Below are 24,379 nucleotides of genomic sequence, written 5' to 3'. Positions count from 1 at the left end.
GCAAATTGATGTTGACGGTGCCGGGATGGCCGTTGATCCTCGTCCCCGGTCCCATTATGCTCGAAAAGACAGGTTTTTAACACGGATACGACAGCAACAGGCACCTGGGTGTTACCGTGATTTTCCGATGTCTGCAGACATACGAGATGGATGCGCAAAGGCAGGCTTCAGCCCATGTTGACAGGGCGAGGTGAGGTGAAGAGAAGGTTCCTTGGCATCATCGAGGCTAATTTTAGGCAGCCGAAAAAGGTCCACATCGCGTTAGGTAACTAGTTACAGTACTCAGTTAGCCGATCCGTATCGGGGCAATCAATACAGCCTTGTAATAACGCCGTTTACAGGAATTGTGGCCGCATTACCATCAAGCAACCTGGCAGCTTCCGGCTATTCGTTAAAGGATTGAAGGCCAGTGAACCGCCTGAAACAAATCCCACTCGCGATATTGGGTCGTTTCCGCCAGTTCCTAGGCACTACAATTTGCAGATAGAATATCGTCTGGGCAAGAAGATAAAGGGAATAGATAATCAAATTGATCACGTTTTCGAATCTATCCAGCTTTTCCCTTTCAATATGTTGAAGGAACGATCGACAAGCGACCACCGTCCGATACCAGTACATTGCCATTCAAATAAGAGCCTGCCTTACTCGCGAGGAAAAGAACAATACCAGCCATGTCTGTATCCGCGCCAGCTCTACCCTCTGGAATTAGCTTCGAGGGGTCGTAACCACTTGCAGTCATGGATGAAGTCATATCTGTAGGGAAAACTGATCGTTTGTTAGTTTCGATGAGTTCCTTTTTTCACTTCATATGTATGTATGTATGTACTTACGCCCTGGGGCAACCATATTCACCCGAATTCCATACGGGACCAGGTGTGTGGATAGTTGCTTCATCATGTGAGTCTGAGATGCTTTACTCTGTCCATACGCGAAACGACCGGTAGCTGCAAATCTGCCAAAGCCCAAGGTGCTACACGTCCCGATAATCTGGCTTCTGTGCATCCCATTGCCCCTTTCATTGCCAAGGTGGAGGAGCTTCAAGAACGCAATGGCTGTGTACCAGAAGCCCGCAGTATTGACCTTGAACGTCTCGGCGTATTCTTCAACCGAATGCCTCCAGTTAGCCTCAATAAACTGGTCCAGAGACGACGAGCTGGTCAGTTCAGGACTTTCGGGACCCGATGTCCCTGAATTACACCAGAGAACATTGATATATCCGACCTCTTTGGTAACTTTGTCGACAGCTGCCTGTAATGACTCTTTGGAGGTAACATCGCACTCGATTGGTATCACCACATCAGGAAAGGGTTTAGCAGTTTCTTCCAGGACGGCGCCACGACGACCGAGAATGTAGACCTTCGCAGCACCATTGACGGCGAGGGCACGAGTGATCATGCGACCAATACCTGCATGGGCATCCATAGTTCTGTTAGCTGCGCATTGCATCTTAGGCAAAAACAATCGCGACATATCTTGAATACTTACCAGAGCCACCGCCGGAGATCACCGCAACGAGACCCTTAATGCTGAAAAGCTCAGGGGTCTCAATGGCTTTGGTTGAACTATCCATTATTGAGGAGTCGATTGAGGGCTATTTTCTGTTTTCTTTCTGGAAATGGTGTAAATTCCTGATGCTCTTTTCTGTATCTCTCTTTAAGAGGAACGATAGGTATAGACAAACTCTTTAGCGTAAAATTTGCGTCACTATCGACCGGATTCACTGCCTCTTTGCAGTAATTCGGTGTTGCAAATATCCGCCGCCCATTCCATTACCCAGGTTGCTGTAACTCATTTCAATTTCAGCGGCCTTTTCAGGTCCCGCATACGATTGGACAGGGTATTGAGTAATTCAAAGTAGATATGCGCGAAGCCTCTGGCCTCTGATATGCATCATGTTGTTAAGTGAGCAAGTAAGTTCATCCAGGCTAAAGACCCCTGCACCTGTCAAGCTCAGGTTCCCCGCATGATTGCCAAGTGGATCGACGAATGGGAGGCCCTTCGTATCGCAGCTGAGGCGGATGATCGCCAGGTTGCCACCTAACTAGGGTAATAAGCCGAAAATGATATGCGCAGAAATCTGCAAGGAAGATTTCGCTGCATTCTCGACCGGAAAACGCCTTGGATCCCCCACGTTTCGTATTGATACGACGGTCAAATTACCTCATGCCGCTAACACAAGATACGAAGTCGGCTATAACATGCTGTCCTGGAAGTTCAAAGTAAAAAGCCGTTGGAAGTACGTACGCATAACTTCGTATAAGCATGCAACCGAAACTGGAGTTATGAAGTAAGGATCACATTATGAACTTCGCCGCGGCTGAGTTAGCGGCGTCAAAGATGTCTGTCAAACTCGTCTTACACCCAAGTACCAATGAGCAAATATCGTATCAGAGTTCAACGTATAAAACGTAATGCAAAGCACACAGTACGGTGTAGCTATTTTGCAATCTAACCCTGAGGGTTGAAGTCCAACATCTCGCACACATTTGTACTCCGAAAAAAGGGCATAGCATCAATTCGCACGCACCATGGATGAGACACGAGTCGATCTGGTGGTGGTTGGCGGTGAGATATGTTCGAAATTTTCCAGCACGTCACTGGCTAACATGATGGACGATTCCTTAGGTGGTCCTACTGGAATACTGACTGCTCTTCTGGCGAAGAGACTCGGAGTATCAGTCCTTGTGCTGGGTATGCTCCATCCCGATGACTCAGCTCTCTTTGGAATTAGGAGGCTCGCTGTTAACCAGGGCGGCCCATTCCAGATGCAAAACCTCAGCCGCTGCAACTTGGAAGAGCTGATGCTTTGAACGCGAGATCTCAGCAATATCTCGAGATTGTGGGTATTCTCGACGATCTGATTAGCCAGGGTCTCAAATGCAATAGTAAGTCTCGAACACCGGGCTATCCTTGTGTCATCTACCCTTGTTTCTTGTTCACTGACCACTTTAAATAGCCAGCTCCACCTTTACTAATGGTGGCTTCGCCTCCCGCCAAAGTCACTGGTGGACAGGCCTTCAACATGTCCTGCATAAAAATTTTCTCATGATTGGCCAGCCCGTGGTAGAGCAGCTCCTCGCAGCAGAGCTCAAGGAGTCTCTACTCTATAACGAGCGGGTCGAGTCGATCCGAGAGACTGAGTGCGGAGTCGAGGTAGCCACCATCTCGCAACGCATCGTGCACGGCACGTATTGCATCGCCTCCGATGGCGCCAGATCCATGGTGCGTCAGGCACTTCGTATTCCTTTCACGGGTACCAAGCCTGAAATGCTGTGGGCCGTTTTGGACACCTTCATCGACAGCGACTTCCCTCGCTGCCCTGAGATTATCACATTCGAGCTCGATGGCGAATCCCGTGTCGCATGGATCCCGCGGGAGCGGGGTCTGGCGCGTTTCTATATTTTGCTGGATGGCGAAGTCACTGAGGAGAAGTCGAAGGCTTCTATCAAGAGGCATTTGGCTCCTTACCGCGTCGACTTCACCAAGACTGAATGGTTCAGCACCTTTGAAGGTAAGTAATCAGTTACAGATAGCGTTTAAGGCTCAACTCTTGCCAACACATGTGTTTAGTGAAAGAGAGAATTGCCGAAACCTTCATATCCCAGAACGGCAATGGAAGGATCATCCTTGCGGGCGACGCTGCTCACTGCCATGCCGTTAATGGTGGTCAAGGACTGAATACCGGCCTGTCTGACGCATTCAGTTTGGGATGGAGAATGGCATATATTTTAAAGTATTCTGACAAACTAGCTCCTGGCGCGGCCAATCGAATTCTTCAGAGTTACGACGCGGAGCGTCGCAAGGTGGCAGAGAATGTCATCCGTGTTGCCGCACGCTTGGTGAGAGATATCAAGTATGAGGCCACGCAGTATGTTGGCAACGTGGAAAAAAACGCAAACTACATTACCGGTGAGCACAATTTTGCGGGAGCATGATCATAACTGAAAATTACTTACCCTTGCTATTAGGGATGGGTATCGCGTATCATGATCTTGGCTCGCCTGCTGTACGCGAGTCAGAGGTGGGCATCTGGAAGGCCGGCCGGGCATGCCCTGACATTCTGTTGACAACCCCTGGCGCCTCGGAGTCGCGGTATCTCTACAGTATCGTAACTTATGGGAAGTACATGGTTCTTGTGGCCGGTGATCACGGTGGCCACTTTAACACCTTCAAGAGTCTCGTTCGATGGCTGAGGATATTACCGAAAGCGGATGAGCAGAATTGCCATCTCAACGGAGAGAGCGAGTTAAGCTATTTGGCCGAGGTTGTCAAAGAGGGGGAGAATTACGCCATTGTAGTTCGCCCCGATATGTACATCGCATATGCGGGTACAGCCGAGGGCGCGACTGAGTACTTGGCAGAAATCTTTGTCAGTTAGAATACGGATGAAGTTGGATAAACTAACCTCACAATTCGCTTTCGAATTAAGAGCTCCAAATTTGCTTCAATGCCAGTTCAACCTGTAGTCGCCAACTGCTTCTGTAACTTTACCCATCGAAAAGGTAACAATGAGCTGTTGCGACTTGAAAACAAGTACATGTATCGTGCGGACCATACCATGTGCTAGCTGGGTTCTATGCAGTCTTCACAGACAAAATGACAATGGGTACTTGCCGTTATCGATGCTGTGCCATGGTGTAACCATCAAGCAGGAGTCCCCGCTTTACAGCGCTACAGGGGTGTAGTTAATCGGGAAATAGGTTCCATTTACATACCTTGACAAGGCCCCAGAGCGGGCTCTGTGAAATGTAAATATTGAACAACCCTGCGCAAGCCTGCTAATATTGAATGCATAACCATTCACAGTTGCATTGACATGTCTTTGATGTGTCAGTGAAGACCTCATGTGTTGATTGCAATCTGTGGCAAGAGCACAAAACAAGAGAGTATGTGTTTGAACATGGAACCCCTGAAGAGCAATTTTCCGCGCGCGGCGCAGTGCTGATCTGCAGGGAAGCCCATACCAGATGGCCGTATAACATTATGGGATGCGATTGTTTATAGCAACGAGTCTATTGAACTGACTGGCCAGTTAAATGATTATTTACCAGTCGGGCTGCTGGATATCAACACCACCATCAACCTCACTTTTGCCCACACTCTCACTTCCATGCATAGCAAGCCTTGGGAAACATGCACGAGAAGGCTGAGGAGCCCACCTGGTCCGGAGTATTGCGAGAGGCAAATATGCACATGATGGATACACACGTGTATACGGGCGTCTTCGGCGCGAGTATGCGCCTCCGCTAACCCGATCGTCGTATCATAGTATGTAACCAGAAGCTTAACGGTAATTGAGTGGTCTGTGAGACCAATGATGAATTGCCAGGCTGTGCATTGCAAGTTGACGACATCGTATCAGGGTGGTGGCTCCTGGGTTGGCTGCGGGATGCAGATCATGCAATGAGACTTGACTCTGTTTGGCTCGTGTCCATATATAGACGTTGGAGATTGATAACTCGACCGTCTTCTTTCCTCCTCAGAACAGGCAACAAGGTGAATGCAACCATGTCAAAGCGCCCTGTAATGAGGGATCAGACGAATAACAAGGCTGGTGATCCTGTAGAAGATCTATCCTGGACATCGCCGTGCTGAATATTTGATTCGGAACGAGACAAAACCGTGGTCCGCTCCAGGGCTGAGAGGTCGAAGCAGTGGAAGCTGACAAAAAACAACCAGGTCATATCAGGCCGTACATCATGCGCAATTACCTCGAACTCAGCAGTTGATACGAGATTCATGACACTGGATGCTGATCTCGACATTGAGCCGTCATCACCAACACCTCTCGCCTCGTAACCGTCATGGCCGACGGGGTTTGCCGGACGATGCGCGTTGCCCCTGTGAAAACGAGCAACATATGAGTCAGCAATCACGTGTAATGGCAGCACAGACAACAAGCAACATCGCATCGTCTTTTGAGCATGGCATCAACGCTTCCCGTGGGGGTTCAACTGCCTCGCAAAATGAGTCTCTGATCGTATTTTACTTTCTAGGAATAATACGGATCTTGACGACAGGATCGGTTGATCGCATCAACCACCCCTGCTCTGCCCGTGCTTTCGGTTGAGAAGGAGGGCTGAACACCGGACAATCAGCTGGGTTCAGCACTTGATAATCTTCTCGGACTGGTGGCGAGGCTGGGATAGTTGCTTTTGTGGTGGCAGGCAAATGTTTCTGACAGGTGTCCGGGACGGAGATAAAGGTGTTCCCCCATTTGGCGGCCTCGAATCATGTCCTTTCCATGGGCTAGGGCGTTATTTGAAGGCATCTTATCTCCTGCCATCGTGCTTTCAATACCCTTTGAAAAACACATGTCCCTTCTTTGTCCAAGGGCATACAACTCTATCAGTCTTTTCATCTCCCTGCTTGCTAGTGAATCGTTCACCTTCTCAAGCTTTCCAAGATGATGGCCCCAGTGCTCATGGAGTCAGCCCTTCGGGGCACTCCGGGCCATGTTGTCCTCCCTTTTTCCAGCCGTGTCGTTGATCACTCCCACATCGATATGGCTGCAAAGATCATTGAGGTCATCTACCGATATCAGCGAAGAGGCGGCATCACTGAAGGCATGCAGTCGGACATTGGCCTCCTTGCTGGCCTAACGCAGATCTACAGCCATGTGAAAGCGAGCAGACCTGTCAAGATGGCTTTGCCAGCTTTTCCCTTCAAGTCTCCCAACACTAGCGTCAAGGTCCTTGGTCGCTTGCCGGATAAAGCCGAAGAATTTGCGCTTGCCCATCTGAACGGCCTTTGTGCCGCTATTCAAGACGTTTACAGTCCTGGAGCAGAGCTCACCATTATTTCTGACGGGATCGTATATAACGGTAAGTCGGACGGAGAGACCTATCGGGGGGCTGCATCTACTCACTGTCATTTGAATTCTACAGATCTACTCAGCATTTCAGACTCTGATGTCTGGGCATATGGAGAAGCCCTCCGGGAGCTTGCGAGAAACAAAGGCTTCAATCACATTAAATTTTCTCGGCTTGCGGACCTTATTCCCTTAGCGGCGCCTGAGGCCTTGGATGAGGTGTCGTATGTTGCCAATGCGACTAACTTCCGGGTTGCTCTCATGAACAACTTTGGTAGCAAAGATTGGGATGTTTCTAACAAAATAGCTGAAGATGAGGATGTCCGCATGACATATCGTGGATATCGCGAGTTCCTGCTTACCGACCTTGCTGAAAAATACCCCATTTCAGATAGATTTTCCAAGTCCAATTTCGAGAAGGGCACGGAGAGCATCGCCAAACAGATGCTCATCCGAGGCCAGGCATTCGCCCGCGCCATCCGCGAGAAGTTTGTCAACCACCTGCGCCTGTCTATCCACACGTCTACCGGCCAAAACAAGGTCTCAATTGGAATTCTACCTACGGACACCAGCTACGCGACACCGTGGCACTGCGCTATCGCAGTCAGGCTCGATGGTACTGTAACCAGCGGTCATGCCCAAACCTTCCGGGACGACCCTGCCTGGGAGCTGGTGTACGAGGATGCCAGACCCTCATACTTCAGGGAGAAGAGTGATCTTTACACTTGGGGCTCAGGGCCCATCACGGTCACTCCGCTGTATCCCTGCGGTGTCATGATCACACCCACCGAGGGAGCTGGAATGCTCTCCATGCGGGACATTGACCCTCAGAAGGTCCGGGCCCTGTCTGAGATCAATTCCCCCGTTGTCCTCCGCGGCTTTGATGGCACCAGGGAGCGCGAGAGATTTATCGAGAAGGCCTCCGAGTTTGGCACACCGCTCCCATGGAAGTTCGGGATCCTGCTTGAGGTCAAGGATCGTGGTGCTGACACCCGCGGGCTTAACAACGTTCTGTCAGCGGAATGGATGCCATTCCATTTTGACGGCCTTTTCAAAACTGAAGAGAAGACTAAGGAGGATGGTACGATCTATAAGGTTCCCAACCCCCCTCGGTTAGTATACCCTTGCTAAACCAAGATCTTGGACGACAGTCACTGATTTTTTAATTTTTTAATTTTTTTTTTTTTTTTTCTTTTGCAGATTCCAGCTCTTCACGGCCGTCACGCCGTCGCCGTCTGACACCGGATTCACGCTCTTCTCGACATCTACCTTTGTCTTTAAGCACCTGCCCGACCATCTCCCCCTCGAGACGTTGAGGAACCTCACGTGGTCGGTGTCGACATCGTCCTTCGACAGCACCAAGCTGCACGGTCTCCCGCTGGTGGTCGACCACCCCACAACCGGCAAACCTTGCCTACGGTACCACGAACCCTGGCCAGAGGGCAAGACGAGCTTCGAGGCCACCAACATCTCGATCGACGGGCTGACGCCGGAGCTGTCAGACACCGTGTGCAGCCAGCTCGACAGCCTGCTGCACGACCGGCGGGTGGTGTACTACCACACGTGGCAGAGAGGGGACATGCTGGTTAGCGACAACGTGTTGACGATGCACACCCGCAGCGACTTCCAGGGCGGCGCCGACAGGGAGCTGTGGAGAATCCATTTTGATTGAGCGGACTTGAATGTATTAGTAACTGCATATCGGAAAGTCAGTAGTTAGTTGCGTCTGTGTCGTTGGTTTCATTCCCATTTTCCCTTGCTGCGTAGAATAGGACACATAGAATGCAAACCAGCGCAAATCGTTTTAGTGATGAATGTTTCAGGGCCCAATCGGCTTGTTGATGTTTCTAATAATGGCGACGCAGGCGTATAACAGGTACTACCCGAGGTGGTGTACATATGTATGACTCGTGCCGTTGTCAGGTACCGGCGATGATGCAGCAAAGCGTTCTCGCCCGGACGTAACCTCAGACATTCATCATCGCGGCTTTTTTTCCCCTTATGCTTGCGGCTTGCACATGCAATTCCATGACGTAACTGGATTAGATCAGCTGCATCTCGACTGGGACTAGCGCGGATGTCGGATATAACTCGGCTCAGCTAGCCACATACGGCTAGACTTTGGCCCAAGCTAAACCTCACCCGGCCTAGCGCGGCTGCAGGGCCTTCGGTGCTCCGGCGTCGTATGATTCGGAAGCAGACCCGCTCACGTGGCGCCGGGCTTGGCGGGCCGGGCCTGGCCAGCCGGACGAACGCGACGGCAGGACGTGGAACGGCGTCAGAAGTCGAGGTTGAGCAGGACAGACATCCTGCGATCGTGACGCGCAGAAGACTCAAAAGACAAGACATGCGTGGTCCAGGAACACCATCTGCGTGCCAATTGAGCCTGTCCACCTGCATCCCCCCGACTGCTCTCGTTCTTAGCCCATCCTTGACGACTCCCAGGGCCCGAACGGCGCATTTCCGCGATATCACACACACGCTCTCCGTGTTGTCTGTGCTTGTCTAGTTAACTGCCCAATATCCGGAGTTGCTATTACATACTATCCCTTCGCTAAATCACAAACATCCGCTCTATCCTTGCTTCCTTGGCTCCATTCCTCTTCATTTCTCCCAATCTGCTCAGTTCTTTTCCAACCCTCTAAACCAACCTGTTCTTGATCCTGAGGCTGTTTCTGATGAACCCCCATCCGCCTCCCCCAACTTTCCACACAGGACCTCCCAACTGAATCTAAACCGTTCGTGGAGGCAAAACATTCACCCCAGCGAAAACGCTCTCGAACCCCATTCCCGAAACTTTCCCTTAGGCACAGTTTGGCCAGTTCTCCATTCGAAACCTGGAGCGGTTCTGAGGTGTCTGATGAGCCAACTTTTCTGACCCTTCCTCAAACTATAACACCATGCCTTCGTCTTCTGGGACCTCCACCTCATCCTCATCTGCTTCTTCTTCTTCTTCTTCTTCCTCCTCTTCCTCTTCCGCTCCCGAAGCCGATCCTACCTGCGATCCCGCCCTCTTGTCCTCGACTCGGATGCCCGAACGAGGGGCCACACCCATGAACGACCTTAGTCCCCTGATCGAGTCAAATCCGGATGATCTAGTCGCCGACTGGACGCAGTGGATGCGCTGGGACGAATTCGACACCGATGAAATATCCAATCACGTGGCCATGCAGCAGTTCAGCGGGAATAACAAGAGCGATGACAACTCCCTCCCTCAGTCCGCCGCCACCTTCAGCCCCGCGTCCGCTCAACCTGCCTTCACCTTCCACGGCGGCGACATACCACCTTCTCAGATCCATACCGCCCTCGACTCCAAGGCAATGGGTCTCCAGCCACCCTTCTCTCCCACCTTCGCCTTCAGTGGCCATACCGTGCCCGCCTTTGTTCCTCCCCCAGATCCTCTTGCGTTGAGCGTCTCCGTGGAACAGAGCCCACCCCCGCACACGTCTGCTAACTTCCCCCCAACTCCTGTCTCCGCTGGTTCGGGACGGAAACGAAAGTCATCTGAGGACGACGGTGTCCCAGGCACCGTTTCTGCTGGCAGCATGTCTCCTCCGGCAGCTAAGTCCTTGCCTTCCAAAAAGAGATCGCACAACGTCATCGAGAAGCGGTACCGTGCAAACCTCAACGAGAAGATTGCGGAGCTCAGGGACAGCGTTCCCTGTCTCCGCATCATGTATAAGCAACGCTTTGGCGGTGGCACGACCAAGGACGACGAAGAGGAAGAAGAGACGATCGCCTCTACGAATAAGCTGAACAAGGCCTCAATCCTTTCCAAGGCTACAGAGTACATCAAGCACCTGGAAATGCGGAATAAACGCCTAGAGGAGGAGAATATCGCCCTGAAGAATCGGCTCCGTCAGCTTGAGAAATCCCAAGAGCAAGGGCTAGCAGCTTTTCCGCCAATGCCAAATATGGAGCCGTCTCCGAGTGAGAGTATGGTTTCGCCAGAGTCCGCCACCAGTTCACCACCGAGCATCTTCTCTCAAAATGCTGAATTCTCGCCTGAAGCGTCCCCCAATCCGTTGTATCCACCCGAAGGGTTGATTAAAGTTCCTGAGTACTTCAAACGGTTGCGTCCAACCGGTCCTCAGCCGCATTATGCCGATTCGTTGATGTCTCGACAAGGTCAGCGCTACGAACCGGGCTCGGGCGATGGCAGTGGGAGACGTGGAGGACTTGCCAACAAATTCATGCTTGGCACATTAGCTGGTCTTATGGTGGTTGGAACATTTGAGAACCAGAAGGAAGAGTCGTCAGATCGAGGACTCTTAAGCGTCCCAATCCACCTTCTAGCCCAAGGCTTTGCATATGCTCGAAGGCACATCTATGTGATCCGAACCAACTCGTGGCAAACCAGAGCCTTGTCTCACTTCGTCCTGACATCCCTCTTCGTTGTTGGGTGTGCCTTTTTCGTCTACCTCTATCTATTTTACTCGAGACCCTGCCGCCCAAAATCGAAACTACAAAAGTCCCAATCGACTGTCGCCGGCACCACCGAGTTCCGCCGGGATGCATGGCTCACTAGCACCCAAACAGTTGGGGTCCCTCGACACACCTTTTTCCCCGAGTGGTTTGCCGTCACCTCTCGTTGCTTCGAGTACTTGCTTCGTTGCCTTCTTGGCTGGAAGCTGTATTCGATACTTACCGGTATCTCAGAGGATGACGAAAAGGGCCGTGTCAAAGCATGGGATATCGCCTTGGATGCCCAGCTTACCGGTGGTGATGCAGAGGTCAGCAAGAGCCGACTGGTTCTGACTATTTTCGCGGCCGGAACCCTCCCAAGAAGCCTATCTCGAATGATGCTGAAGTCCTTGCATTGTCGAATTTTGCTATGGCGTGTAGGCTCCTCCGGCTCCATTGCCTGCAAGATTTCGGACCATATTGCAGGAATCTTGGCCAAGTATCAATGGCAGCTTGCACAACAAATGCAGAAACTTACTCCGGAGGATCATGAAGATGCGCTTCCAAGTCACCTGGCATATCTTCTTCAACACGATTGCGAGGACGTCTTCACGGATGCCATCGTTCAGAGAGCATCCAACATGATTTGGAATCGCCCAACACAAGAAGCAACCGACGGTGAGGACTCGTTACTAGATGTAGTCGTTGAAGACAGCGCCATTCGTTCCCCTCTAGATGCTATCGCAGCATGGTGGTCTAGCCGGGCCCTCCAAGAAGCACTCATTCATTCCCTAGATGTGACTTCTGCAGACTGCGGTACCCGACGACGAGAAGCTTTCGAGCGTAATTTAGAAATGGCACTGAAATCCGCACCGCCCACGTCTGCCGCTTACACTCGAGCTGCCGCCATCAAAGCATTGTTCTTCGACGAGGATAGGGTTGCGAATATCAACTCAGTTTTAGCCGCTCTCCCACGTCCCAAGCGGGAACCGTCCAGCAGTGCATCGATATTCCTTGATTCGTCAGTCCCGCCCTCTGTTCGCGATGAAATCTGCATCGCAGTGCGTTGTGCCATGATCGCGGCGATCCTACAGGGCCAAGCTGGAGCACAAGAACCCTCTTCTTCAAAACTATCTTTGCACAATGCTATCGAGTTGTTCAACAGGCTACCCATTGACGCAGTTGAACTTACGTTGATGGGCTTTGCACCACTCTATCACCTATTACACATGGTTTCTATGGACGATAGATTAGTTCCATCAACGTCACTCTCTTCCTCGGTCTGCTCGTCCGATAATCTTTCGGTTTGCATGTCGTCCACCCAGGATTCTGCCGTCGGAACCCACCCTCTTCCCCTACCCGACTTGGCCAGAATCGCTTCGGAGCTCATGTACTGGGTGCAGAATGCTTATAATCCGATCTCTTCCGGATTTACAGACTGTCTGGTGGACAAAGTCGTCAATGGTTGCGTGGAAGCATGTCGAAATGCTGGCGTCGACATCAACGAGACGAAAGTCAACAAGGAACGAAAAATGCACGAGGGACAAATTAGCGATTTATCTTCACCATCCCTATCTCAAGAGGATGATACGGACAGCCCTCTCGCGTCCGATGGACCTGAAAGCAAAAGTCATTGCGTGAATAAGACAAGAAGGCAGAGTATTCGAAGTAACGATACGGGTTATGGAAGTTTGAGTCAGGATGAGAGTTGAACGAGATGAAGTATCCTCCCTTGGTTTACAAGTGATAACCTTGATCACGCCCGTCGATTATGCTTCGTGCGTCAGTCGAATTTGATCCGGCCATCCACTACTTTGCACATTTATAACTATATGCGTTGTTACCTCGCTTTGCGTCCGTATTTTCTTCCGGAGTCCTCGCCACTCTTGCTACATCTTTCGCGTCGCGAAGAAAGCAATCCCATACCTACAAACGGATACCCAAAAGCAAATGACGCAAGTAATAACAGAAAAGCATTCTCAAAAAATACTTCCCTCCCCTCCTCACCAACATTCCCTTTTTATGTAAACTCTCCTCAAAACTATCCTAACCTATTTGTCTGCAACTTACTCTATGTGTGACTCTTAACTCTTGAAGAATGTTTTATCTCCTTTTATTTCCCTGGCGTTCAAGCGTGCTGTTTTCTATATAACCCCGGGCTAGATAAATGGATGGAAATCAAGCCAAAATGGCGGGTTGTTAATGCAGTTAACTTCTGGAGATTTATTTTGGATGTATAATATACCACTGATCCCGGATATAATGGAGACATAATAGTGCCTAATCTGGACCGCATGCTTCATATATATATATGTATGTATATGTATGTATATGTATATATATATAGATCATTGCTCGACAAAGTATTTACAATGACTGACAATCAACCGAGATTAACTGTCTTACATTCTGGTTTCATAAAAGTCCACGGTGATCAGTCATTGTTGACCGCCATTCCAATTTGATAAAAGCATGCGAAAAGATATTAATGAAACACAAAATAATAGTGATCCAACACCCTGCAGGGATTCTGCCAGTTAAAACCAATCAACCAGGTCTCAGAGCAACGACAGACGAGCTCACGCCACACATATTCATCGACAATTTTATCCGATCGTCAAGGTGGCCAGCATCAAATATTCTCAACGGAGAGAGATCGTAATATAACGTCATAAATGACTTCAAGGGGAAAGGCAATTTAGCCGGTGTTGAACAGGTGTTTTGCCTTGATGCAAACAAATCCACTGGGGCGGTTCACTCCAGGGTTAGGCTGACTTAGTTGATAAGCCACGCTGGAATCACTGTTATCCAGCATAAACGAACAGATAGCTATCACTTCTTCTCCATAGTTTCCTCCCTCGACTCCACCAGCGGACCGGATATCGGCATCAGGCCGACCCTCACCTCCGCATCCTCCGCCGTAAACACTTTATTCTTCCCACTTCCGATACCACACGCCCGCTTGACAGCCTTCCAACTTTCAATCAGCATAATGTAAACAACCACACAACCTACTACTATGCCCCATTCCCATGTAATGCTCAGGTGCTTGAACACCAAGCGGTTCACAGTAGGAAGATAAACCACAGGAAACGTGATAAAGAACCCCGCAGCAACAGCCCAGAACAAGAAGCGATTCCTCCACAGGGTGGGGAAGACTGAGAGCAACCCGGCCTTGCGGCCAGTGAGGTCCATGTTGAACAGCGAGCGGGAGAAATGCTTTACTTCCCAGGCCGTGACAAGGAGGAGAAACGATAGCGTTGCAAAGGTGGTTGCACGAGCGCGGAACACAACGTCGCACGTTGGGTTCCAGTCCTGATTGCAATTGTCTCCCAGATAGCCGTCGCCGGCGCCGTAGACGACGGAAACGAACGACACGAGACATAGGCTGCCCATGAAAACGCCGTAGATAGTTTTATCCATGATGAGCTCCCGGGTGAAAACGCCAACGTGGAGGTTATGTGCTGGGCGGAACATTAGATCCGGTTGACCCTCTTCGAGGCCGAGGCCTAGGGCTAGGAAAGAGGATGTGACGAGATTTGCCCAGAGGATCTCCAGTGGAGAGAGCGGGAAAACGGAGTCGCCATCCTCGTCTTTAAACGCTAGGGCAATGAGCAGAAGTACGACCTGGGCGATATTCGATATCAATAAATGCATTAGAAACTATGTTCGGGTTAGTTCAACGTCGACGTTGCTTTAAAGCAAGAATTTAGCAAGTACCTTCTGGATATTATCGAACAAACGTCGTCCTTCTTCCACAGCTTTGACCACAGATGCAAAATCATCATCCGTCAATACCATATCTGCCGCATCCTTTGCCACATCGCTTCCATTTTTGCCCATCGCAATTCCGACGTCCGCGTGTTTCAAAGCTGGTGAATCATTAACACCATCACCGGTCATAACACAGAATGCCTTCCGTCTATGCATCGCCTCTACCATGCGAACTTTCGTTGTGGGACTGCATCGAGCAATAACTAACGGCAATGCTTCCATTGCATCAATCTCTGCGTCTGATAGTTTGTCAAAGTCCTCCGCAGCCATGACCACGGTACTCGCCTGTGCAGTTGGGATCACTGTCCCCAATATACCTACTTCATATGCGATAGCTGTAGCCGTTCGAATGTGATCTCCTGTAAGCATATGCACCGTGATTCCCGCCATGTGGCATTTTCTCACGGCTTCGGGGGTTTCAAGTCGTGGGGGATCGTATAAGCCAACAAGTCCGACAAAGTCTAGGTTAGTCTCTACCCTTGCGCGGTCTGAAACCTGCGTAAAGTTGTCTGGATCGATAATTTTGTGCGCAACGCAAAGTACTCTGAGTCCTTCGCCAGCGAGCCTATCGACCACAGCACAGATTTCTTCTTTCATGCTATTGTTTATGGATAGTAGCGGCAACAGGGATTCTGTAGCACCTTTTGTAAACACATCAGCATTCCGACAGTCCTTTCTTTGATAAACAACCGTCATTCTCTTGATAGACGAGTCAAACGGGAATTCTGCGAGTAACCCCATTTGTTGACTCTGCAGCATTACCTGCTTTCCGGAATTAAACCGTATTGCGAGAACGTGAAGCGCTATTTCTGTGGGCTCTCCGACAGCGGTCCAGGTGTCGCTTGAGTCCGCAACAGATGCATTGTCTAGAGAGACTTTGTCAGAAGGATTATACACAGAGGATAGGTTGCAGAGCGAAATGGTTTGCAGAAACTTCGTAAATAGGCTATCCTTGTCACGCGGATATTGATCGGGGTTGATAACGGAGTTGTTAATTTGAATGAAGCCGCTTCTCGGGTCAAATGGACTGGTTGTATCGTGTACAGACAGTGTCCCTATGCCTGGAATCCAGGCCTTACGGGCAATCATTTTCCCTTGAGTAAGAGTCCCTGTCTTATCGGAGCAAATGTTTGTCACTCCACCAACAGCTTCGAGAGCTTGAAGCTTTCTGACAATGACATTACCTTTGGCCATTTCCTTCGTTCCAACAGCAATCGTGATGGTCAGAACTGCAATGAGAGACTCAGGAATCACAGCAACAGCGACACAAATACCATAAATGAGGACTTCGCCTTGAATATTCCATTTGTTAGCCGAGAAAACAAGGATTGCTAGCAAGATAGCCAGCCCGAAAAGTAAGAGGGCGAATTTGCTAAGTTGCACTTGTAAAGGTGTGCCAATTAGCCCAAGAACAAGTAACAAGCTTCTCTTGAATCTGGCCCATATTCGGACGAGGATATTTGCGTCTTGTTCAGGTCGCTGAGCTCGGAGCAGTTGAGCAATTTTGCCAACTTCAGTCTTCATTCCAGTGCTGACAACCACACCGGTAGCACGACCGCGAGTCATTATACTCCCGGAATATGCCATATTTGTGCGATCGCCAACTGGCATATCACGAGTAGAAAAGACAGCATGAGGCTGTTTTGAAACAGGCAATGATTCGCCAGTCAAAAGAGCTTCATCAGCTGAGGCGTTGATGCCTTCAAATAGCCGTAAATCGGCAGGAACCATGTCGCCGACTGCGAGCTGGATGACATCCCCAACCACAAGAGTCTCTGCCTTTACAGAATCTATCCGTCCGTTGCGGAGAACTTTACATACGGGCGCCGAGAGTGCCTGAAGAGACATGATTGTCTTTTCTGCACGATAGTCCTGAAAAAATCTGTAGACATGGGAATTAAAAAATCGCCACGAATATAGGGCAAGGGAGCGCATACCCAACGATAATATTGAGGAGAATTACAGCTGTGATGACTCCACCCTCAATATAGTCATTGATTCCAAAGGACAGAGCCATTGTTATCACAAGGACCTAGCATCGGGCAGTTAACATGGAACATCTCGATTTCAGTTCCTGGCTGGCTAGGAATGCCGTATTTGGGGGGAGAAAAGTAGGTGTCTCTCGTACTAAAGTCAGACTGTTCGACACCTGCCTTAACAGAATTTTCCACAAGGATATCCCTTCTGCACTCTTAACTTTGTTAAGGCCATCTTGCTGGAGGCGAGATGCCGCTTGGGCACTGCTGAGTCCATTTCTAGAGGAGCATGTGAGAACTGGGTGTAGAGCATGGGTGGGAATATAAGTATTGTTCTTACTCTAAGTCAACGCCCAAGATACTGGCAATCTGAGAGGGAGTAAAAGTATGGGCACATTCGTATTGCTCCTCCCACTTGCACTCAACCTGTGAGTAGGAGACGGAGGAATCCCTGCAGGAGATATCTGGAGTGCCTAGCTTCTTGTCCCGTTCGTCCAGATCACGAAGGGGGCCAACTGAACGGTCTACGGCTTTTCCAGGTTGCTTCGTGGTCCCTTGAGGAATAGGAACACAAGGAGGTGGTTCAGTCGATTCCTCGACATCCGGTTGAGTAGTCTCTGTTCCCATTCAATAAGAGAAGGTAGATAGGGTGGAGAGAGCGTGGTGGCTAACACGAAGTCGCCAGGAGTCAGGGAATGGATGGTTTGGTGAGCTTCTTACACAAAAAATTGGAAGCCTACAGTGATGGAGAGGAGGGATCCTCGACAGAATGGAATATGCAAAGGAGAGGGTGAGAGAAGCAGAGGGAAGTTGGCTGTGCGGGGAAGGTATATATAGCCCATCTCGACGGTCAAGAAACGTGATCGTCGTCGTGGACAAGGTTTAGTGAAGCCATGCTCTTTATTCACGTCCACACTGCCACCATGATGGTGACGATGGGTTAACACCCCAGACGAATGGTTCTTGGGAGTCTTCCGCTGGAGTTTCTCACACTGGAGAGCTGCGTTTTCGAAACCCTGAGTGGCTGAATCGTGGCAAATAGTGCTGGGCATTAGAAGGCACTAGCGACGGATGGAGGATGGCCAAGCGCAATCGATCAATCGGATTGCAGAGTGGTATGCACAATGACGGAAAACCGAGCAAAAGGTTTGAGCATGCGACATCCCAGGCTCTAAAGGTTCTCTCGCTCGCCGAGAACCTTGTGCCGTCGAGACCCGCCCCATTCCCTGCCTCGCGAGCCCCAACGCCGCAAGTTCTGGCCCTGGTGATAAGCGGGGGTTGCGCTACCAAGTCTCTTGGCGGGCGCAGCGGCTGGCTTCCCATGACCGCTGTGGCCTGCGGAGCAGACGTTCCTCTCCTCCCCCAGGCGCCATCGGAGGAGCGACTTTTCTTGGAGGGCTGCCAATTCCGGATACTCTTGGCCTCCTTGACCATGGAGCAGCCTGCCAGGATTGAAACTAGAATGAGTGCACAAATCTTAAAATACGATGATATATGTACCCCCCTATGGAGTACATCCTTTTGTGTGGTTGTTAGTTTATTCCTCTCGACACCTCTCGACGCAAACGTTGGGAGGACCTGACTACGACATCCAAGCGGCCTATCAAAAGGCTATGCTAGGGGATGACTTCGGACTCATGCAACTATCTTCCTGCTGCAGCTTTTCTCCCTACGTGGACCTTTTTCCGTGACTTGCTCTCAAAACACGCACCATCTCCACCACCATCCGTATTGCAGGTGAGAGAAGGAGACTCACAAACGTCGCAATTCGCTCTGGTTCACAATTGAACCGACGCAACCCGGCGAGTCGGCCTCGAGTAGGACGAGAACGAAGCTGCAAATTGCACACGTGTGTACGGAGTACTCCATATATCGAGTAAAGGTCATTCTTGGGAGAACTGCCAATAGGAGCATCCATCAGCCAAGGCGAATGGCAGGCTTTGAGGGGGGGAAAAAAAAAAGAAAAGAAAAAAAAGTACTCCGTAAGCAAGTGCAGAAAGTAAAAAAAAAGCAAAAGAAGAAAAAAGAAAAGATCCTTATCACATCTCGCCCTTGATGTCGACGACAATGTTCGCGGTCCAGCCAAGGAGCGGAACAACAGTTTTCCCGTAGTTAAGGTACCCACCTGCAGATCCAACTACGGAGGACGTAGTAGTGGAGAGCAAAAAGGAAAAGACGTGAGACGACCAACCTTGAGCTGCGGTAAACCACCTCTTGCCGCACGCGGTCAATTAGGCGCAGGTTTATTTGCTCACCCGATCTCGATTATCGTCGGTCGCTTGAACCTTCAACCGGGAATGCATTCTACGGCAATGGCTGCACCAATTGCGTCCTTGGCTCCCCTCGAGTTCGCCAATGGTTCGGCTTCGTATACCTCCCCGACGGGTGACCAGATACTTGGATCGGTCAATGGTCCCATTGAAGTAAACCGTCGCGATGCCCAAAAGCCGGACGAAGCGACGCTAGAGATAGTGGTCAAGCCGGGAGTCGGTGGAAGCGGTGTTGGCGAGAGATACGTGGAGGGAATCCTGCGTAGTGTTTTGAGCAGAGTTATCTTGATGCGCGACAAAGCCATGGCACGCAGAGCGATTGTGGTTACGTTGGTCGTCGTGAAGAATATGGTGGCTGAGGGCAAAGTCGATGAGCGGGGTGGTTCGGTAAGGTTGACAGACTTGCTTTTACGCGAATGAATCCTTTTGGCTAATTCTTTTTGTTTTTGTTTCTTGTATTCACAACAGTATCTTCCAATTCTCCCTTCGCTTCTTCATACCGCACTCCTCTCTCTTATGTCAGCTGCGGTTCCTATGTCTATGATCTTCACAGCTGCTCTTGTGGCTGTCACCTCTCACAACGAGATTGTGCCACACCCTTCACCTAAAGTCAGCAAAGCTGCGACATCCCTCCACGTGCTCGCATTTTCTTCCAAGGGCCATTTACTCCTAAATGAAAGCCAAGGCGAGTTCAACATAGAAACATGGGAGAAAGTATACGATCTCGCCGAAACAATATGTCGAGGTGGAACAAAGGTTCAGCTTATCAAAGATGGAGACGTTTCAATGGATGACGCCGAGATGGTACAAAGTTTAGAGCAGCTCGTGCGAAGGGTGGTGAGAGATAAAGCTCGTGAAGATTTTGCGTGGAAATTGGCTACGACTTGAATCATATGGTGAAATTGGGTTTGTTTCGAATTGCCTTTTGAAGGAAATATTAACGGGCGCACACCCGATATCTCGGAGAGATGCAAAACGCCGCACAAGGAGACTTGAGTCCGACTTTGGGAGGGCAGGATATTGTTTAGAAACCCGCGCTCTCGGATGGCTTGCATTCCCCCGTCGTTCGACCACGAGGAAGGGTCTAAACGACAGCAACACGCCTCGGACCCCAATTAAAAATTGGGACGTCTCGAACGCGAGCTTTAAGAAATCTCGAGAATTGAGAAGCATTTTCCATCACAATTAGGCTAGTAAAGGCTTAATATCATTTCTTCACATCTGGTACCTTTGCCGAAGTATTCATTAGTATTGGTACAACATTGTATCCATATGTGCGCTTGGTCTTTATTACAACCCAGTACAGAGTATTGTAAGGGACAATTGAAATCATGCTTATCCATGTCACATGCTTGAGAGTCCTTTTTCAGGGAATTGGCAAGGAACGAGAAAACTAACTCTCAATCACTTTTTCCCAGGCTGACGTATTCCTTACCAGCAGTCACATCAAAAGGTTGTGGACTAAGACCTTTGACCGCGTGTTAGTGTATTCTAGGCTTGGTAGAAATATTCTGCTCTTTTGCATTGAGATGCATCAAACTGCCACCCCATCAAGCCAACCACCCAACCTCAAGGAAACAATGCGCCCCCAGATCTGAAGAACCATCACTCCTAGCCCACAATTCTTCTATATGATGAATTATGTGATCAATATACTGTCCAGCAGCACTGACATCAAGGATTAGAGCAATGGCCTGGTGGAGAGCAAGCAGTTCTGGAGAAGGTGGGTCAATGGTATGATTTGGTGAGAGAAGTAGTGTCCTTGTTGTTGGAAGATTGAAGACAACTGATGCAACAGGGTCAGATGAATGAATGCTGTAAGTGTTGAATAACTCTACCGTGTCGCACGAAATCGCGTGCCAACTCCGACTTAGCGCTAAATGCGGGTTCCTGATTCTGATTCCTCCTCTCTGTCACTCATTTCTCGTGTAGTCTTCATAGTCACTGACTGCATAAGACTATAATGAATAATAATAATAATAATAAACCATTTCTCGCTCCCAGGCGCCTTCCCGAGGGTCATTATTCACACTGCCTTTTACTACTCATTGTCTAACAACTCCGATTATGGCCCGTATTTCCAAGTCGAAAGCTGCCAAGTTCAACGCCCATACCTTGCAGAAGTTGCGAGATGCTGTTGAAATTGATCCAGAAGTTGATTTGACGACGAAATTGCCATTGAGATATTCTACTCGTTTGACTAAGATGCGTCGCGTCGCCCAATCGGGTGCGTAGCCCTTTTGGTGTGCTGGTTGAGTCTTTCTTCTATCTCATATAATATCGGGAGATAATGTGCCGAAAGTCACCCCCTAAAGATGAAGATGAAGATATTCGAGCATTCCTTCGCGCATCAGACTCTGTCGAAGTTGTCTTTTCGTTGTCCGAAGCCGTACTGAATCTGCTAGGGGTACCAAGAAATACTGAATCTACGCCCAATGACCTCTCGGAGCGACTAGTCCATGTCGTACAGGCCGGCGAAATCATCTGGAAGGCCCCATTTGCTCGCCAAAAAATGGTCTTTAAATGTGGTCACAATATCGCCGTGAAGGCAGTACAGGGCATGGAGGATTATACTGAATACACGACTTTGAAATATATCCAATAGCATAAACCGAGTATTCCGGCACCAGACCCGCAAGGCGGGAGCAAGTTGCTAGTTTGTAAGTTCAATGGAGAATACCCAGACCAACCAATTTCTGCTTCTGTGTGTTGTTCCTTATATGGTTGCCAGCTGTCAAAACAGTATGGAAAGCCACCTTCAGTGCAAAGGCACAAAAAGCAGTCTTTTAATAGTTAATTTTTTTTCAATTGCACCTAGCTTAGCTCACCTCTCTACATTGCTCTCTTCATTCATCCCAGCATTATGTAAAGCAAATAGAAATAATTCGGCAGAACAGGTGGTCAGCTTTAGAAACCTGGTGGTAAAGAGCTATGCATTATTATGACTATTAAAAAGCGCCTTTCAATCCTTTGTAGCTTAATCATAAGTAAGAGCAACGCATTGACTTGAATACCCCCATCATATCCAGTTTGACAGCGGGGCCGGGGTTATATAAAGTGCCGCCCTACATCTGCCGTTTTGCTTTCCTTTTTCTTGACACTGTTGGCTCTGATGTTTTGCGATTACACACAAGAACTTCCCCATGTTAAGCCTACCCAAGTTACGTGAATACTGTAAGCATGCTGTGAGATGCCAGTCACTTCTGATGATAATCCGATCATCAACAAGAAGATACTCCTTTTCGTTGTGGAAGGCGAGTTTGAGTTCGCTGTTGGCATCTGTTTCTAGAATCTCAACCAACTTCGTCCAGATGGCTTCTGCATTTTAGGATCCACAATATCAGCAATGGAAAGTATGTCCTGCCGCAAAGAGTTGTCCGCCCTCTCAAAATGTGCTACCATCTCTGAGTATGGGCTTCGCTCATGCCAACCTGGTGGGTCATTCAGACTGGGGAGGGACGTCGACATCAATCAAGTCGGACGCCATTGTTGATTGCCCATAGTACGAAGCTCTAGAAGGGGCACACATCAATCCAAGCTCTCCAGTCAACTCACATTCATGTACTGCCAAGTCAGTTCCCTGTAGTGGCAAATGCATCAGATTAGTCTGTGATCCAATTAAGGCACCAGACATATCTTGAATGGAGTCAGGCTCAGTGAGACCAGAGAGTGAGACACCGCACGAGGAGTCGGCCGGTAGCTTTCTCCATGAACTTCCTAATCGATGTTGTAGCTCCTGCCTAGCTGCCCCTTCCAAGGCATGGGTCAATTCAGCTATGAGCTTTTTGTAACGAAGATAAACTTTATTGTCCTGTAGGCGGTGGAACCCAGGATAAGTAGAGCTTCTGATGGCAAGCAGATGTATGTAGGGAATTTGGGTGAATGGCAAGGAATCTATCACACAGATAGCATGATTTCTTGCTTACACCAATAAACCAAAATGAGGGTGTCCGCTCCACACGAAGATCATAGAAACCCGCAAGTTGCATCTCAGCATGGATGGCAAGGGCATCAGGACACTGATGTCGGAAGTGTGCTTCGGGATCTGTTCCGCCCCAGACTTGGGTAAGGCAAGAAACGTATCTACTCTGATTTTCTCCAACCAGGCGCTGGAGTGCCAAACCAAGAGACACATCACCTCTCTGCAGCGGGACCTTTGCTGGGGCTGCGATAGCATTGACTATCATTGGGTTGAAGAGACCCGGAAATTCGATAGCAAGCTGGATGAATGCCCTAGGTGCGATTCCATACTGCCCCAACTTGAAGATGATAGGAATCCATTTTGGGCAACGGATTGTGTCGGTTGAGAACGCGGCGTTGAGCAGTTCAAGATAGTTATGCTTTACGTCCCGCGCCAGCTTGATATAATGAGCTAGCAATTCCGGTTGAGGGAACCGATCAAGTCCGTCCATCCTAGCGATGCTATCGAGCCACGAAAGGAATTGCTCCATCTCGAACATTGAAACGTCCGGCAAAGGTCTTTTTTCACTCATTATTGGACTTCGGAGCGGGGACGCAGGATCATATTTTGATATACACGAAGGTCATCGACGTATATCCGAAGACGTGAAATATCCATCTTCACAATTTTTAACAAAATGTCGGCCTCTTTCTCCAGCCTTGTAGATTCTGAGCCAAAGTCAGTACGAGAATAGCAAAGAGCAGGATTGGACAATAAACCTCCACATGCGATGCTGCTTAGATCATTGATAATCGATTGCGCCTGGGAAAGTATGTCCGCACTAACGCTGCCATTACTTGCAATGCGAACGACTGTTCCTTCGGGTTGGGGATCTTCCATGCATGCCGCAGACACGCTGTCACCACCCTTGCAAGATATGGGAGCGAAGGAATCTAAGAACTTCCGTCTGAGAAACCCTTCTCTATCCTGCCCAAGCTCACTGTGATCCAGCGCTTGTGAAGCAGGTTCACCGCGGACGGGACCTAGGGCGTGGAGCAAGACAGCCGCTTCTACAAAGCAAGTTCGAGCTTTGCCGGTCACTGTCAATGAGGCCATTTTCTGTTGGTATTAGAATAGCTGTCTGTGATCCACATTTTCCGAGGTTCCTACACTCCCATGGTCGAACTACGAGAGCCAGGAGATGCGGGCCCGTCGACGTTGTAGGTGCGGTGGTGATTTCGTA

The 24,379-nt window shown here is 49.5% G+C and overlaps 9 protein-coding genes across 9 annotated transcripts; 5 read left to right on the top strand and 4 right to left on the bottom strand.

Moving 5' to 3' along the window:
• Nucleotides 1-518: 518 nt before the first annotated feature.
• CIMG_00156 (uncharacterized protein) lies at nucleotides 519-1,570 on the bottom strand (the record flags this gene model as incomplete). Its single annotated transcript, XM_001246384.2, has 3 exons — nucleotides 519-765; nucleotides 831-1,406; nucleotides 1,486-1,570. The coding sequence occupies 3 exons, from the start codon at nucleotides 1,568-1,570 to the stop codon at nucleotides 566-568; spliced, it is 861 nt and encodes a 286-aa protein (XP_001246385.2). The 3' UTR covers nucleotides 519-565.
• A 958-nt stretch (nucleotides 1,571-2,528) lies between these two features.
• Nucleotides 2,529-4,378, top strand: CIMG_00158 (FAD monooxygenase; the record flags this gene model as incomplete). The annotated part of the gene is made up of 5 exons (XM_001246386.1): nucleotides 2,529-2,691; nucleotides 2,751-2,885; nucleotides 2,957-3,511; nucleotides 3,571-3,909; nucleotides 3,969-4,378. The coding sequence occupies 5 exons, from the start codon at nucleotides 2,529-2,531 to the stop codon at nucleotides 4,376-4,378; spliced, it is 1,602 nt and encodes a 533-aa protein (XP_001246387.1).
• A 612-nt stretch (nucleotides 4,379-4,990) lies between these two features.
• Nucleotides 4,991-6,025, bottom strand: CIMG_00159 (uncharacterized protein). The gene has a single exon (XM_001246387.2). It carries the CDS (start codon nucleotides 5,910-5,912, stop codon nucleotides 5,535-5,537), a length of 378 nt encoding a protein of 125 aa, XP_001246388.2. The 5' UTR covers nucleotides 5,913-6,025; the 3' UTR covers nucleotides 4,991-5,534.
• A 381-nt stretch (nucleotides 6,026-6,406) lies between these two features.
• Nucleotides 6,407-8,626, top strand: CIMG_10486 (pyoverdine/dityrosine biosynthesis protein; the record flags this gene model as incomplete). Its single annotated transcript, XM_001246388.2, has 3 exons — nucleotides 6,407-6,824; nucleotides 6,888-7,923; nucleotides 8,012-8,626. 3 exons carry the CDS (start codon nucleotides 6,407-6,409, stop codon nucleotides 8,481-8,483), a joined length of 1,926 nt encoding a protein of 641 aa, XP_001246389.2. The 3' UTR covers nucleotides 8,484-8,626.
• Nucleotides 8,627-9,711: 1,085 nt separating this feature from the next.
• Nucleotides 9,712-12,927, top strand: CIMG_00161 (HLH transcription factor; the record flags this gene model as incomplete). The annotated part of the gene is made up of 1 exon (XM_001246389.1): nucleotides 9,712-12,927. The coding sequence occupies one exon, from the start codon at nucleotides 9,712-9,714 to the stop codon at nucleotides 12,925-12,927; it is 3,216 nt and encodes a 1,071-aa protein (XP_001246390.1).
• Nucleotides 12,928-13,560: 633 nt separating this feature from the next.
• On the bottom strand, nucleotides 13,561-17,927 carry CIMG_00162 (potassium/sodium efflux P-type ATPase, fungal-type). The gene is made up of 5 exons (XM_001246390.2): nucleotides 17,306-17,927; nucleotides 17,118-17,244; nucleotides 16,927-17,021; nucleotides 14,936-16,871; nucleotides 13,561-14,878 (listed from the first exon to the last, which is right to left on the bottom strand). The coding sequence occupies exons 1-5, from the start codon at nucleotides 17,590-17,592 to the stop codon at nucleotides 14,048-14,050; spliced, it is 3,276 nt and encodes a 1,091-aa protein (XP_001246391.1). The 5' UTR covers nucleotides 17,593-17,927; the 3' UTR covers nucleotides 13,561-14,047.
• Nucleotides 17,928-18,043: 116 nt separating this feature from the next.
• On the top strand, nucleotides 18,044-20,462 carry CIMG_12899 (exosome complex subunit Rrp46; the record flags this gene model as incomplete). Its single annotated transcript, XM_004445928.1, has 5 exons — nucleotides 18,044-18,496; nucleotides 18,586-18,702; nucleotides 18,787-18,818; nucleotides 18,998-19,622; nucleotides 19,704-20,462. 5 exons carry the CDS (start codon nucleotides 18,044-18,046, stop codon nucleotides 20,121-20,123), a joined length of 1,647 nt encoding a protein of 548 aa, XP_004445985.1. The 3' UTR covers nucleotides 20,124-20,462.
• An 840-nt stretch (nucleotides 20,463-21,302) lies between these two features.
• On the top strand, nucleotides 21,303-21,840 carry CIMG_00165 (uncharacterized protein; the record flags this gene model as incomplete). Its single annotated transcript, XM_001246393.2, has 2 exons — nucleotides 21,303-21,462; nucleotides 21,551-21,840. 2 exons carry the CDS (start codon nucleotides 21,303-21,305, stop codon nucleotides 21,838-21,840), a joined length of 450 nt encoding a protein of 149 aa, XP_001246394.2.
• Nucleotides 21,841-23,038: 1,198 nt separating this feature from the next.
• On the bottom strand, nucleotides 23,039-24,313 carry CIMG_10488 (uncharacterized protein; the record flags this gene model as incomplete). Its single annotated transcript, XM_012358799.1, has 2 exons — nucleotides 23,916-24,313; nucleotides 23,039-23,864 (listed from the first exon to the last, which is right to left on the bottom strand). Exon 2 carries the CDS (start codon nucleotides 23,726-23,728, stop codon nucleotides 23,039-23,041), a length of 690 nt encoding a protein of 229 aa, XP_012214222.1. The 5' UTR covers nucleotides 23,729-23,864; nucleotides 23,916-24,313.
• Nucleotides 24,314-24,379: the final 66 nt, after the last annotated feature.

This window comes from Coccidioides immitis (assembly GCF_000149335.2).
Source record: "Coccidioides immitis RS genomic scaffold supercont3.1, whole genome shotgun sequence".
NCBI lineage: Eukaryota > Fungi > Ascomycota > Eurotiomycetes > Onygenales > Onygenaceae > Coccidioides > Coccidioides immitis.
This window is presented reverse-complemented; position numbering and strand designations above follow the sequence as displayed.

Coding starts and splice junctions, on each gene's coding strand:
- CIMG_00159 (XM_001246387.2), bottom strand. CDS start 5,912: ATGCGATGTTGCTTGTTGTCTGTGCTGCCATTACACGTGATTGCTGAC.
- CIMG_00162 (XM_001246390.2), bottom strand. CDS start 17,592: ATGGGAACAGAGACTACTCAACCGGATGTCGAGGAATCGACTGAACCA. Junction 17,022..17,117: donor TGTCGAACAGTCTGACTTTA/GTACGAGAGACA, acceptor GCCCGATGCTAG/GTCCTTGTGATAACAATGGC. Junction 14,879..14,935: donor TGTTCGATAATATCCAGAAG/GTACTTGCTAAA, acceptor ACCCGAACATAG/TTTCTAATGCATTTATTGAT.